This window comes from Pseudopipra pipra, chromosome 17, assembly GCF_036250125.1.
Source record: "Pseudopipra pipra isolate bDixPip1 chromosome 17, bDixPip1.hap1, whole genome shotgun sequence".
Classification (NCBI taxonomy): domain Eukaryota; kingdom Metazoa; phylum Chordata; class Aves; order Passeriformes; family Pipridae; genus Pseudopipra; species Pseudopipra pipra.
In genome coordinates, this window is record NC_087565.1 from 14,100,425 (window position 1) to 14,116,458 (window position 16,034).

A 16,034-nucleotide genomic window follows, 5' to 3' on the forward strand; every position below is an offset into this window, starting at 1 on the left:
AGCACAGGCGTTGGCCCAGCAGCACCATCCTGCCCTCGGGGCTCCCCAGCCGTGCTCGGCATCAGGAGGGGCTGCAACACCCACCCCACAGGCTCGGGCACACCCGGGCTTGCTGCAGCACCAGGGGAGAGAGCTCAGAGTTAGTAGTTTCTGTTCCTACTCATCCCCCAGGCTGCTCCTTCAGGAGGGAACAATGAGCTTAAGCAATGTCCATCTGTAATTGAAAAAAGGAAAAAACCAGCTCCTGACTGACCCAGTTTGATGAAGACATGGTGAGCAATTTCTCTGGAACCACAAGCACTGACCCCAGCACCACAGGTGTTCTTACACCACCAGTGCACTCCATCAATCCCAGCAAACTGTCCTGATCCTTAGCAGCAACTGTCTCAAGTCAATGCAAATATATGTTACCATTTAAAATACAGGTTTTCTTTTTAAAACAGTAAGACAAAATTAAAAACACAGCTGAAGTGATTTTACTCAATACTGAGTCTGAAAATCTGTGCCAGTATCTTTTTCACAGACATGCTTTGATAGTCCTTTAAATTTTATCAAGGACAACATTTATGTATCTTTGTACAATTAAACAGAGATGGTGAAACACCAGTTAAAAACAGGAAAGCCCCTGTCTGAGAGATAAATACCACAGACAGAAGAGAACTTATCTGAGCAAGCCTGGGGGGGCACAGAGCTGGGGAGAGGGGTGTGCACAGGGAAAAGGAGGTTCTCAGTTTCTGATCACTAGTGGTGAATCCTACTGCTCACAGAGTCCTCTCACTCCTGCAACCGCTGAAACCACATCACAGGTTTGGAAAACCTTCTGGAAGCCACTGGAAAATTTTGCAGTAGCAACACCACGTAACAAACCACCCTCAATAAGCTCTGCACTGGATGAAGGTGTCCCTTCAGCTGATCTCTCAAGAGGCAGCAGCCCAACCTGTGCTCTAAGTACTTGGTAGCTCAGGAATCCCAGTGACAGGCCAGATCCAGGTAATGCATTTACTACAGCTAAATCACACTAACATAGGAAATAATGCACACAAGAAAAAATATTACTGAAGCTTATGTAAGTCTCAAAAACACATCTTTCCTCTTCACCAGCCAGATCTGATACCTCTCAAAGCAGCAACAGATTTTTAGCTAATAGTTGTGTAAAGCATGGAAAAGCCAACCCAATCCAAGCCAATATTATGCCTATATACTTATAGGAGGGCCTTGTGTCTCTGTTCTAGTCATACTCTCTACTCAGGCAAGAGATGTGTCCTGGTCATGGTCAGTAAAAATATAGGGAGTCTCTAAGTTGTAGCCAAACCTGGCCCAGCCAGGAGGGAGAGAGACAGGTAGGACCCTATGACCTCATACCATAAAAAAGTTGTGCCTCAGAGGATGGGGATGGTTCTCATAGCTGTGTCCCAGTTATGTTGGGGATGGCACCACACAGGGCACAGAGACCATCTGACCAGCGTAAAAAGGGAAGAGATATTTGAATTCTTAGTTTATGCCACACCTGGTAATAAAAAAGGCAATATCTTTCAAAGTCCAGGATATTCTGAGTTTTACCCATCCCCACTGCAGCAGGTAAAATTAACAATCCCAGACTCCAGAGGCTGCCCTCCTCACTGCAGAGCTTAAGGGACCACTGCAGCACTGTGAGCTCCCGGCTGACCACGCGCTGGCAGCGTCTGACAAGTCAGTCTTTTTGCTGTCACCTTTGTTGGTATCAGTACATCTAACGGCACAATTCCACCACGAGCTGTCCCAGCAGCCCCATCACAACCCCCAGTCCATCACTTACTGCTGAAGAACTCCTCGTAGTCGGTTTTCTCCACGCAGCACGTGTACATGCGCAGCGCCGCCACCTTGATCTTCTACGGCAAAAGGAAAGGCAACACTTGAACTCCTCTCGTTCCCGAGAGCTCCTGCACCTGCTGCAGTTGGTAAATGCGCTGCCCCTTGCTGAAAACACTTCTTTTGATCATCACAATCACTTGGGATTTATGGGAGCACTTTAAACTATGCCAGTGTCATGAATCTTGTCTCGAGGGGAAAAAGTTATTAAATGGTTTCTTGAATATCCTTCCAAATCTAGTTGGATACAACACTTGATATAATAACAGAAAAAGAGTCCAATTCACAATTCCTGGTTTTCTCTAATAACTCTAACTGATGTACACCACTGAGAGTGTTTTGTATAATTTAAGTTTTAAATATTAAAGAAGTCACATACCAGACATGCCCTAAAAATAGTAAATAATGTCCTAAAATAAAATGTCCTAAAAATAATAGATTTTTCCTATAAAAATGAAACTTGATTGACTAAGCTTGGAGAGTGAGAGAGGAATCCCAAATGATAAATGACATGAGGTATTCCCAGGTGCTTTGGCACTTCTCATTTTGTTTCTGGCCTGCCACTGCACCCAAAACACCTCCAGTGCATCCTCCAAAACACAGACACATGTGCTGAAACTTCAAAGGTCACAATAACTAATAGCAAAGATCTTAAGGAGCTGTCAGCCATTCCTGTTTGCTAATATCAGGGGAAGAAAAATTAAGAAAAATTTGAAAACTCCACAACCCACTCCCCTGCCTAAGCCAGGAAGTGGCCTTGGCTTTGGGTTGCTTTGGTTTGGTTTATGTCTTTTTTGTTTCTAGTGACATATACTGGGGACCCTCTCAGTGCTCACTATATTACAGGGATGAGCACTCTGCCTGTTAAATGGCAGTTCAAATCACCAAAGTAATTATTTGTGTCTCCTACAGCCAAAAGGAAAATAAAGAAGTTGCAACTGATTGCTGAGGAAACACAGGAGCCCATTATTTTTCTGACTCAGTAATCTTAGGCTTCTGTCAGAAATCAAACCTACATCTAAACTTCTTGAAGTAAAATAATTTACACTGCTTACAGGAGTTCTGAAGGTTTCCCTTTTAAAGGAAACACTGCCTGGCCTGGGAGCAGAGATGTCCCTGGTGAGAGCCACTGCCCCAGAGCAGGCATTACTAGACATTAAAAACATATTGCAAAGAACAGTCCCCACAATCCAGCCCTCAAATAAGGCAGGTAACAAAGGAGGAACTGATGAAATTTAATCATGGAAGTTTTAGGGTGTAGAAGAGGTGTGGGGGAAGGGAGAAGAAAATGGAAAAAAAGCAGAGAAATATGAAGAAACTTCCCAAAGATCTCCTAGAGAGCACTGGCAAGGCCAAAAATGAACTCAGGTCTCTTGGGGCCTAACCACAAAATAACTCTCTCCCAACCCAGGTTCCCCAGCCAAAAGCAGGCAGTAAAGAGCAGCAATTAAGGAGAACTCTGAATCAACACTTAGAGCTAATAAGAATCTTTATTACAACAATATGTACACAAGCACATGGGAGAGAAACTACACTCTCATGAGATTTAGCATCACCTGATTAAAGCAACTGATTTAAACCAAAATACCTAAGCCTCTTATGGGTCAGTTATCTTTGCTTTACACTGTCTGAGGAGCAAGATGCAATCAGCAACAGTTTCAGACCAGTCTCAGAAGAGGTGCACTCTGCCTTGCAGATACTCAAAGCACCTTAACATTTTTATTATTTTTAATTTTTTTCTATTCAAAGAACTGATTTTAATTCCAACACAATTGGGCTCAGCCCTTCCTTCAAGCTGCCTTTTCCTCTCACTCTTTTATACTCTCTTCCAGTTCAGAGAAAAGAAATTATGAATTTCATGTTTTTCCTTCTGCCTAAGGAAGTGAAGGTGTTTCTTACTGAACTGCTCTCATTTAGTCAGTGTTAACACCTGCTTTATGAAAGGGCTATTTAAAAAGAAAAGGATAAAGGGAAGGATCTATTTGTGACTTTGACCTGGTCAACTACCACTGAGCAGTGCCTTGAACAGCAACACACCATATCTCCCTCCTGACTGCCTGGGAGACCCTCCAGCCCCAGAAATACAGAACCCTGGGAGAGGTTCAGAGAAGGGCAACAAAAACCAAACCATGGAAGAGCCTCAGTAAAAGAAACAAGTTAGACTCAGCCTTCTCACTGCAGAGAAAGGCATAGATATTATATAATATACAGGCCTATAAAATCATCAGTGGAAGGCAGAATAATCACCTTTTTTTTTTTTTAACTACAAAATTAAAAGGCATCAACTAAAACTACCTGTACTTCTTCCCCCAGTGGTGCCTCAGGCTATGGAAATCCCTAATACTGAATGCTATGGAAGCTACAAACAAGAGTTCCAAGTGCAACTGGACCAATTTACAGAAGAAAAAAATCAATAAATACTATACCAAAAATGCCTGTTTTCATGCAGGAAGTCCTGAAACTGGTGGAAGCTGAAGGAGCACATGAGACAAATATCACAATGTGCTTTACCTGTAATCGAATCCTTCCCAATTTACAGCAATTGGTCATTATTAGGGATAAGATGATGGAATATGTGGGTGTTTGACTTGCACAGTAAGGCTGTTACTGTGGGTTTTGGTGCACAAATGAAATGAAAAAATCAAATATCTGAAGAAATTCAAGAAGGCTTTAGACCACACGAACCAAAAGCAATATTGGTACCTGTGTCAATGATGGCAGTGGACAGATCAAGGGAGGTTCAAGCTATGGATTATTATTCCTTACATCAGAAAACAGGTATTTACATGGGTAATTAACAATTTTCCACTAAGTACTATTCCTATCACAACAAAAAAATGTCTGCTTTTTAGAACAATCAAACAACCAAAAGAATTATTAAATGACTGCTTTACCCATCTGCTGTACTTGAGTGGTCCTGTGAACCCCATTGCTTCTATTATCCTTGTGAAAGCACCCACTTTCTCTTCAGATGGATGCAAGGAATCTTTTGCAGAAAGATGCTGTAAAATTGAAATAGCACATATTTCAGTCTCAGCAATTAAATCTGAAAAATCATTTTAGTTAGAAAAGACACAGATTTAATAGGGAATTTTAGGTTTTTTGTTCACTGTCTTTTTTCAACAAAACAAACACATATTTAGGTCTTCTCTGAAAATATTACCTTGGTTTTCCTATGTGACATTCTTCTCTTTATGAATGCAAACACTGCAAACCACTGTGATAAAACCATCCCATTGGCAGCTTACATTCAAATAGTTTGTAGAGAAGCCTGCTTTCCAAAATATGGCTCCTATCCTAGACTCCCATATTCTTTCTAGGTCCATGTTTTTAATTGGGTTTAAGTTTTTTGCGCAAAAAACAAGCAAACCAATCACAGAGAGAGAGTAAATAAAGCGAACCTTTTACATTCCCTCTCTTCCTCTCCCAGGCATATCATATCCTAGAGTAATTACACGTTATAGAAACCATCAGCTCCATTTTAAAACCAGTGAAGCTACACAAACCCACTGTTCTCACCAAAAAGCTCCCTCAGATTGTTATTCCCCTTCAGCTAAACAATGTGGTACTTGCAGAAAACCTAGATCAGGAAAGCATTTATTCCCCAAGGACTTGCAGTGCTTGCAAACATGAAGATAAATATTCTCTTCCAGACCAATTCTACACCTTAAACACCCCTGGGCTGACGCTGTGGCTTAACCCCAGGGGCAACTGGGGATGGGGGAGAGAACTGTGAGGGTAAAAGTAGAAAACTCGTGGGTTGAGGTAAATGCAGTTTAATTAGTTAATCAGAAACCACACACACAAGCAAAGCAGCACAAGGAATTCATTCCCCCCTTCCCATGGGAGGCAGGTTCAGCCATCCCCAGGACAGCCAGTCACAGTAATGGTGACTTGGGAAGGCAAACACCATCACTCCAAACATCTCCCCTTCCTCCTGTGTGTGAGAATGATGCCACACGGTCTGGAACGTCCCTGGGGTCAGATGGGATCCTTGTGCACCCCCAGCTATTCCCTTGGTGGGGTGAGGAGCAGAAAAGGCCTCAGCTCTGTGCCAGCCCTGTTCAGCAGGAACTAAAACATCCCTGTTATCAGGACTGTTTCCAGCACACATCCAAACCACAGCCCATACCAGCTACTGGGAAGAAAATTAACACTACCCCAACCCAAATGAGCACAACTGGTAAGAAAACTCCCTGGCATTCTGCCTCTGAGCACCCTAGCAGCAGCAATCAGCCATCAGGAATTACCACTGGTACTCCAGCAAATGATTTCCATGAATTAACTCTGCAGTATAGACCTTTAGCTATCAACAAATTACTCTATTTTTAACCCATTTTTTGCACATGAATCTCCTACATACACTCGAGGAAACACAGCTGAGAGCCATTACAATCTGAGAAAGTTCCCTGAACAAAGAAATATTAAACTGTTTTAAGCTGCTGGCATTTTACCCTAAACATTTCCTCCTAACACATCAACATACTAAGAAAAGGATTTTCTTAGCAAGGAAGCAATTTAGCATCACCAGGGCTGCCACACGTGGTCAGAACAATGAGACCAGGCTGCCAACTCCAACAAGGAGCAGGAGCAGCTCCTTGGAGAAGACAGGAAAGCAGAGAAACAGCACACACCCCCCCAAGCTTCCTGGGGTGTACCTGTCCAGCTTCTGACAGACATTCCCGCACTAGAAAATGTATCTGGTCATTTTTGGCAGCTCCAATTGGATGCACCCTCAGTACCCCAGTGCTTGAAACTGTTTAACCTCCATGACACGAAGGTATGGTACGCTGAGGTTTCAGGGTTTAATGTAAAAACTGTGCCTGTTTTAAATCCAGCCTTGTCATTTGGACTAGTGATCTTTAAAGGTCCCTTCCAACCCAAACTATTCTATGACTGATTTCCCTGGATGCTCCCAATTTTCCTATAAGAACCTGCAAACAACCATTTTCTATTCCACTTTTCAGTCTTTTATGACTTTTATAGGCCAGTATCATACACATGCCCATCCCTCTAATTTAGAAGGGTCCTAAAATAGCCTATTCTCATACAGAAAGCTTTTCCCATTGCTGATCATTCTCTGTAGCCTTCCTAGCACTAGTATAATGATTTTTGAAATGGGATGAATGATACATAAATGCATATTAAAATATAGACCCATATCCTGCACAAGTTGCTATACTTAATTAAAAACTAACTGTAAAGGTGACAAAAACTGTAGCTTTGAGACCTAATGCATCCCTGATTATAATCCACAGACAGGCCTGAGCATCTGAGATAAAACACTTCGCCCCTGTGTATTGTCCACTGTTAAAGGCTCAAACCCCACCATGTCCAGTATCCAGGGAAACAGGGAGAAACACACTCAGCACCACTTCAGCATCTGTCAGTCACCCTGTCAGACAGTGTCACACTGCCCAGGACCTCCTGGGATACTCAGATCCTTCTCTGATTGTCAAAACTGTTCACTGTGTCCCCTCTCACCATCCAGAACAAAAGTGTCTGCAAAGGCTCATCCCAGCCCCTGCCACATGTGATGGACCCCCTGAGTCTACTGGCAGTATGTGAATATTTAAACCAATTTTCAGCACCTCCTCTTCAAGAATATCCCATGCAATACTCTCCTCTACACTACAAATGACTCCTAACCTTCCATTGTAACTCCATAATCCCCCCCCAGCCAGGCAATGACAGGAATTGCTCAGTGCAGAACCTGTGTCCAATAACCACTGCCACACCAAACTCACTAAATCAACCTTCATCTCCTCTACAGGAATTACAATCACACTGAACCTCTAGAGAATCCAGGCAGAACTTCACCACAGGCCTCTTATGTACACGTGCATCATGAAGCCTCCCTCAGCACAGGTCTTTCATTGCACAGAGGAAGTTAAAAACCAAAATTATCTCAATTCAACTGCTGTTATCTCGTCTGGCCAGCAAGCAGGTTTTTCCTAAGAAATGCCATGATTCTTGCTTCATTCCTCTGCAAGTCAGCCTGGACTAGCTCAGGAGATGGAGAGGGGATTTAAGCAGGGAGTGCTTGGTTCAGCCAAGTGCAACTAAACAGTCCTATAACATCTATAAAATCAGAGCTAGGAATCATCAGGGCAAGGAGGGGGAAGCAAGTGAGTGGCTCAGTGGTGCTTAGTTGCCAGCTGGGCTTAAACCATGACACACGGAGAGAAAACTTAAAAAATATATTGTATAACTAACTAAAAACAAGCTCATCAAGACACTGCAAGGGAGATAAGCCCACCTCAGGCTGCCTTTCCTGCTCAATGCAGTGCTTAAAGCAAACAATCTTCTTAATTTTGACACCAAATATAAACTGAAACATCTGGGGCTCACCATCAATTCCAAACCACTTTCCCACCAGGAGTGCACAGTCAAGTTCACATTTCAAAGATGAGTAAGTACTTCTCTATTCAAAATAATGAAGTTGCTGTCCAAAAACCCACCTCAAACCTACTCTGCTGTAAACTGCTTCCTCCCTGGTCATAAATCCTGCCTGGCTTCTTACACCAAGGCTATTTTAACCAGTTTCCCAATTCATCTTTCAACCCTTGGACTCCTCCCCTAGTCCTTTCCAATACATCAAAAGCAAGTCTTGAGTCCTGCCTTGAAGATCTTCATGCCACTCCTGGTTTGTTGGATCTGCTATCTGGTCATCCCCTGCTCTCCCAGATCTGCTCTGCAAATGCTGCTTGTGTGGGTACCAGAGAGCAGTGCAGGCAGGAACAGGGACTGGGGGATGCACCATGTCTGGGAGCCTGGATGACACCTTTAGCTCTGGCCACGATAAACTGTGCAACCCCTTTTGACATGCCTCAGTCTCCCTGTCTGCAAGATGTTTGGCTTGTCTCACCAGCTGAAAAACACCGAAAAATAGACTAAAGATAGGAAAACCTCTAGTTAAGAACTAAATGTAAAGAGAAACCAGGGCTTCTTTCCTTGCACACATTTCCTTGTTTTCCTTCATTTCTTCTATCACGTCAAAATAACTAATTCTAAATCCTTCTTAGCATGTACCTCTAACTCTACACCAGCAAAATACACTACTAGGTAGATAGCAAACTGGGATTGCTGCTTTCATGGAAGTTTTACCCATCAATCCCTAACTTTCTTCTTTCTTCTGTCCTATCATTTCTCAGGCATGCATTCCATTTTGCCATTTTCTTCACACTGGCTTAACAAGAGCCAAATCAGGATAATTATTAGTTGAGGGATGCTGACACCTGTAATTTAAGTGGTAAACTAATCTTATGGAGTTGAATCAACTCCAGAAAACTTCTATTCCAAGACAAAATACAATAAATGCACAAGATACATAGACCACAGATTAACAAAATAGTACAGGTGAACAGTAAATAAATTATTAGACAATAATTAGCTGTTATTAGTAGATTGCATGACAATTTTCAGTGTTTAGCAGATACCAAAACTGTCATCACACTTTATTCCCAAGCTAAAGAATCAGAAACCATCCTGTCACTTCTAATATGTACGGAAGGAATATCTGCTCTCCACACCAGTAACTATTCCCCTTGACTTAGTTTCTTTCCTCACTGGAAGGAAGCCCTCAGGATTATCACTGGAACCTTCATCCTTATAACCCAGCTGTAACTGCACCTTCCTATGCCAGCCCCTCATTTTCTGGAAAGGAACAGAATTCCTTCTCAAATGACTGGACCCATTGTTCTCACCACACTAAAATATCTTAGAGAAAAGCTGAGTCCTCTCCTACATGTTCTGAGCAGTGTTTTGCCTCCTGTCCCTGTATAATCCCCAGCACATGTGCCCTCCAACAATAAAAACATCCAGCCCTTCTCACCTTATTTGTATTGTAAAAGGATCTGTTTTGCTGCGTGGTGGCTCCATTGGCTTGAATCAATCCCCGACAGAACCTGGACAGCCGGAAGGGGCCAGCCTTGTGTCTCTGGTAAAAATGATACGAGAAAAGAAAAGGAAAAAATTAAGAGATCACTGACGTCACTTTACACCAATCACCCTTAGTTTGCTAATTAGTTTTGGCTAATCCTGAAAAACTTTATATCAAAAAACCCACAAATTTATTACCGTAACTGTTACAAACAAAATAGCTGTCCATGCTTGATGCTCCACACCATTCATCTTCCAGTGTTCCATAAATGTACTGATGGAATGGACTGGCAGAACACTCCACTCAAAGCCCACAGGCTATCTGCTTTCACTTGCTTACACTACTTTTAATTATGGTTTTGTCTTTTAATGAAGAATACTTCTTTTTCCTGACCTTGCAGACAAACAGACTTTACGATATTTTTGTCTACAACTTTATAGCCCATTCAGTTGTCTTTGTGGAAGGACTTGAGAAAACACAATTTACAGGGTAAAAGCTACCACTACAACCACTATAACTTCAGAGCACATGACTCGTATCACAGAGCTACTGCACAACAGAGAAAACTCTGAAGCAGGAGTGAGCAGGCTCCCCAGGAAAGAAGCTGCACCCTGAACAAAACACCCCTCACAGCCTCCCAGCACCCCCAGCTTAGCAGTGCCTTGTTTATAAATTAAACTAAACATGCTGTTCAGAGCAGTCACCTCCAGACAGGTATTGAATGTACTGGTGGCTCAGACTGAGCCCAACTTCATCAATAACTTCACAACTGCTCATTTCTCTCTCTCCTCCAAGCACCGTATGTGACTTGCTATAACATCACTTGCACTACTGTGCTTTAATAGTAGAGCTGTGTCACAAAATCACCAGCAATTTTCCTAGAACTGGAAGGTCTTCTCTGAGAAAAGACACTCAAGCCAAAGAGCTCACAGGGAATTTCTAATTCTGAATGTCATGGCTCTACAGCACGAGTTGTGATATAACAGAAGATGAAGAAGAGGCTTAACCCCCTCGTGTTTTATTGAATTCAGGAAGGAAACACAAGAGACAGACTCTGATTCTGTTCTGAGAGCTGGCATCTCTCCATTTTCTACACCTTTTTCACCCCTTTCTCACATGATGCTCCAGTTGATTTACTCTGGACAGACACGCCCTGGCACTGTGCCTGCTGTCACACAGCTGGAAGCCAACCTGCAGAGCTTCCACTTGGACAACACTAAATATTGTGCTCAGCAAGGTAAACATCCACCAGCACTAGGAAGTCCAAGGCCACTGTCCAGTGGAGACACTCTATCAAGTAAAGTGTTCTGGAAAATAAGGTGCTGGAAATTATGTCCAATTGTGACTGGATTGTAAAAGCTGCTTTGGAAAAATGACACCTACATTTGGACTTCTGTACTTAATCTCCTTGAGACAGATCATTTAGCTCTATTAAATAATTAAATAACTTAGATCTATTAGAAGACACAGCCAGAATGAAGACCTGTAACAAAGAGGGGGAGCTCACCCTTTTTGCAGCAGAGCTCTAGAGCTGCCTTGATATTTCAGCAGTACACAGCAAAGACTTTTAGAAGACTCTTTATTGAAAAAACATGACTTTTTCTTAGCAATTTAGGCTCATTCCATTTTTGTTTACACAGTTTAACATGCTCTGATATCATACCTGGAAAATACTGCAGAGCATCCGTCTACACTGGCCCGGGACTGCGGCGGTCTGGAGCAATCCACTGCATCCTGTTATCCACTGAGTGACTCCAGTCTGGCAGCTCTGCAACAGGGACAGGAGCAACGGAGAAAAGGACCCAAATATGCAGAAACAGTTTAACTGCCCTTCTGCTTCCACAAGTTTTATTCATTCATACAACAAGAACAACAAGGAGCTGTGCCAGGGCAGGGTCAGGTTGGATCTCAGGAAAAGGTTCTTCCCCCAGAGGGTGGTTGGGCACTGCCCAGGCTCCCCAGGGCAGTGGGCACAGCCCCAAGGCTGCCAGAGCTCCAGGAGGGTTTGGACAACGCTCTGAGGGACAGGGTGGGATTGTTGGGGTGTCTGTGCAGGGCCAGAGTTGAACTCAATGATCCTTGTGGGTCCCTTCCAGCTCAGGATACTCTAACAATCCTTAGATTCAACTCCCAACTTGTGCTTGACAGGAGTATAAATTTTGATTATAAAAATATTTTGCCTTCCAGTACAAGTATCCAACCCAAGTCTGATGGCAGAAACAGATGAGTGGAAGGAAATGGTGGGCTGTCTACATCACAAAACCACACCACAATTTTTCAGTCTATACAATAAATTCAAATGCTCAAGAAGCATTCTTCAACTGACAGAGTGAGCTCCAAAAAGCCCCCATCCAACTCACAGTTTTTATGCATCTTTGTCTTACTTTACTCAGGCATGGCTAAGAATTTTAGTATTTCAAAAGCACATATTGTCCCAATAAATTTTAGTGAAGATAATTATTTTCTCTTATGAAAATGCCAGTAATATGGAAAAGAATTGGAATTTTCTTTGCCTGCACTTTCTTTGCATCTTTCATTTTCTGCAATATTCAAGTTAGTACAATATTTGCCTCCTTCATACACACACTACACTAATACTGGAAGTAATGTATACATTATTAGAAGGGATTGCCTTTATCTAATAAAAACAGCTTCATTTCCAACTGTAGCAAGATCACTCAATTTCTGCTTTTTCAATGTAACATCACTGCTCAGCAAGTGAGATTTTGAAAACAATATATTTCTATCCAAAAAAACCATTTCAGTTCAGTACCACAAAGTACTTCTTGAGGTAACCCAGTGCCCTGACAGAAACAGTTTAACAAAGACTTCAGTGAGAAAGAAGTCACCGTTTTTTATAATCAATTATTACAAGATTCCAAGCATCTGACAGAAGTTTTTTGAGACTTTTTCTCTGTAATAAGAAGGAAAACATGCCCAGGCTGGGATATGGTTTAGAGCTTGAACATACTGTGGTTTATAGCTGTTGAAAAGCACAACTGCAACAAAACTGGACAAAGACATACGAAAACATAAAATAAGCATATGCACACTGAAAAGCTGAGATGTGATAAACAATCTAGTAACAAAGAAAACAGACACCAGCAGAAGGCAGGGAACACGAGGAGCTAAAGAATTTTGTCTAAGCCAGCATCACCGTTTGCAGAACACAACCCTCTTTTCAAATTACAAGTGATACTTTTGCTTGGCTGAGAAAAAAAGGAGCAAGCCTAAACTGAACAGGATTACTCAGGAACAGCCTGCAGACAGCTGCCTTGTCAAGATGGTGGTGGAAGAGTATCACTGTATGGTCTTCTAAATGCTCTTGGCAATCATTAGGAAAGTCTTAGGTAGCAGACAAGCTATTTATCAAGATCCCTTGGGTAAAAACCAGCTTTATCCTAATGGCAGTATTAGTGAGTAGAGCTGAAATGCCTGGATGATCATCAGGACGATATCACACACCAGGAGCTCCAAAGAAGGCTTGAAGACAGACAACAAAAGTAATTTTCCTTATTTCCAGTAGAAAGAAGAGACAGGGAAAGTTTGAAGATTTACTTTTATACAAGTAGGCAACCACTAAATTCAAACACAGCAAAAAGTGCTGGGAGGTGCCAGGGATGAGCAGTGCTTGAGCTGAAGCACAGTGCACTTCAGACCACAAAATGGCAAATAACTCCATCTCCTCCCCTCCAATGAGTAATGTCTGCTCGGGCTGAAAAACTGAATCAGCTCACTTTGCCACATGAATGCCAGCAGCAGCTGGGCAAGGAGCTGCCCAGGGACAGGTAAGCCCAGGAGGCAAGTCCTTCCCCTTCAGAAGCAGGTTTTCAGTGCAAACCCTGCCCTGGGGGTGCGGCTCCACGGGCAGCTGAACCCATCTGGTGCCTCACTGCTTTCCCACTGCTCTCCCTGCTCCCCTCCTGCCTGGCTTCCCCCTCCCTGTCTTCTGGCCACTGCCTCTTTAATGCCTTAAAACTCCACAAAACTGTTTTTATGTTGACACTGTTCTGCTGCTCCAGAATTTGGATCATAGGGGCCAAGAAAAATGCTGGAGGAAGCAATTGCAGGCAACAGAGCAAGGACAGGAGCATAAAGGACAGGGATGGGAGGAGGAAGCAGGAACTCAAGCTCGCTCCACTTCAGCTGCACTCAGGCAGGTTTTGCTTGGCTGCTTTCACCTTGAGAGTGGAAAGGACAGGGCTCACTGTGCCGGTGAAAACCACACCCTGAGCACTGAGAACCTGGTGGATTCATTTCACAAGTGGAGATTGCCCTGTGGCCAAAGGCCTTTCCTGTTCCTGGGAAATCTCTCCCCACTTAGCAGCACTGGCCATCCCTGTATTTGTGTGGTGGCATAAGATCAGACCCAGGTACAAAATTCCCTTTTCTAGACTATATACTAGTCTAGAAGAGCTCTGTTGCAGGGACTTTAAAGGCCAATAGAAAGAAAAGTGCACACAAATGCATGGGAAAGAAGAAAAGAGTGGAGTGATTAGAAATCCACTCATTCACAGGAACCCAAACTCTTCCAGTTTGAATCGCTAGGGTTGGAAAAGCCCATCGAGTCCAACCATCAACCCAGCACTGCCGGGTCCACCACTAACCCGTGTCCCCAAGTGCCATATCTGCCTGGCATTTGAGCACTTCCAGGGATGGTGACTCCACCACTGCCCTGGGCTACCTGTGCCAGGGCCTGATCAGTAACACAGGAATGGGAACCTTTACATCATCCTTGGTATCAAACACCTGAAATGAGAAGGGAAACTCGAGGAAGAGAACACACTGAGCCCAGAGGAGCCCCACACTGACAGACACGTGTCTCCAGCCCCAAGCAGGAGCCCAGACCCTCACACGACAGAATCACAGAGTGAATTAGGTTGGAAGAGACTTCTAGGATGATCAAGTCCAACCGATGACCCAACATCAGACCATGGCACTGAGTGCCATGAATAGTCTTTCCTTAAACGCCTCCAGGGACAGTGACTCCACCGCCTCCCTGGGCAGCCCATCCCAATGTCTAAATAGCTCTTTCTGTGCAGAAATTCCTCCTAGTGTCCAACCTGACCCTCCCCTGGCACAGCTTGAGGCCGTGTCCTCTCGTCCTGTCCCTCGTCCCCTGGGAGCAGAGCCCGACCTCCCCCGGCTCCCCCCTCCTGTCAGGGAGGAGGAGAGGGCGAGGAGGTCCCCTCTGAGCTTCCTTTTCTCCCTCACAGCTCCCTCAGCAGCTCCTGGTGCTCCAGACCCTTCCCCAGCTCCTCTGCCCTTCTCTGGACACGCTCCGGCCCCTCAGCAACCCTTCTGCAAACACAAACTCTGCGGGGAAAAGCTCGACCCGCTGCTTCGCCAGACACCACGCGGGGCTGAGGGGAGGGCGGCGGGGGCAGCCCCCGCTGACACCCCTCGGGGTGCGGGGGGACGGCCCCGGCCCCACACGCCGCTCGCCCCCTCCCTCCCTCCTTCCCTCGCTCACCAGGGCCCGCGCCAGCGCCGCCATCAGTCCCCGGCGCCGCTTCCGCCGCCGCCGCCCTCCCCTTCCGCGGGAAGCGCCGGGGGACGGGGGGATGGCGGCGATGGCGGGATGGGGCAGTGCGGGAATGGCGGGATGGGGCAGTGCGGGGATGGCGGCGATGGGACAGTGCGGGGATGGCGGGATGGGGCAGTGCGGGAATGGCGGCGATGGGACAGTGCGGGGATGGCGGCGATGGGGCAGTGCGGGGATGGCGGCGATGGGACAGTGCGGGGATGGCGGCGATGGGACAGTGCGGGAATGGCGGGATGGGGCAGTGCGGCGATGGCGGGATGGGGCAGTGCGGGAATGGCGGCGATGGGACAGTGCGGGAATGGCGGGATGGGGCAGTGCGGCGATGGCGGGATGGGGCAGTGCGGGGATGGCGGCGATGGGGCAGTGCGGGGATGGCGGGATGGGGCAGTGCGGGGATGGCGGGATGGGGCAGTGCGGGGATGGCGGCGATGGCGGCGATGGGGCAGTGCGGGGATGGCGGCGATGGGGCAGTGCGGGGATGGCGGCGATGGGGCAGTGCGGGGATGGCGGCGATGGGGCAGTGCGGGAATGGCGGGATGGGGCAGTGTGGGGATGGCGGGATAGGGCAGTGCGGGAATGGCGGGATGGGGCAGTGCGGGAATGGCGGGATGGGGCAGTGCGGGAATGGCGGGATGGGGCAGTGCGGGGATGGCGGCGATGGCGGCGATGGGGCAGTGCGGGAATGGCGGCGATGGCGGCGATGGGGCAGTGCGGGGATGGCGGGATGGGGCAGTGCGGGGATGGCGGGATGGGGCAGTG

The 16,034-nt window shown here is 45.6% G+C and overlaps 1 protein-coding gene across 3 annotated transcripts in view; it reads right to left on the reverse strand.

Moving 5' to 3' along the window:
* LOC135423774 (ubiquinol-cytochrome-c reductase complex assembly factor 1) overlaps nt 1-15,304 on the reverse strand; it is a 48,867-nt gene extending 33,563 nt beyond the window's left edge. Inside the window, exons 1-5 of one of the 3 annotated variants that reach the window (XM_064674328.1) lie at nt 15,204-15,304; nt 11,394-11,498; nt 9,683-9,787; nt 4,743-4,850; nt 1,796-1,868 (exon numbers count right to left, since the gene is read on the reverse strand). In XM_064674328.1, the coding sequence (XP_064530398.1) occupies nt 1,796-1,868; nt 4,743-4,850; nt 9,683-9,787; nt 11,394-11,498; nt 15,204-15,227 (415 nt within the window). In that variant the 5' untranslated portion in view covers nt 15,228-15,304. Of the gene's footprint in view, nt 1-1,795; nt 1,869-4,742; nt 4,851-9,682; nt 9,788-11,393; nt 11,499-14,362; nt 14,382-15,203 lie in introns of those variants that run through there. The other 2 variants (XM_064674329.1, XM_064674330.1) reach the window with 2 other exon arrangements.
* Nucleotides 15,305-16,034: the final 730 nt, after the last annotated feature.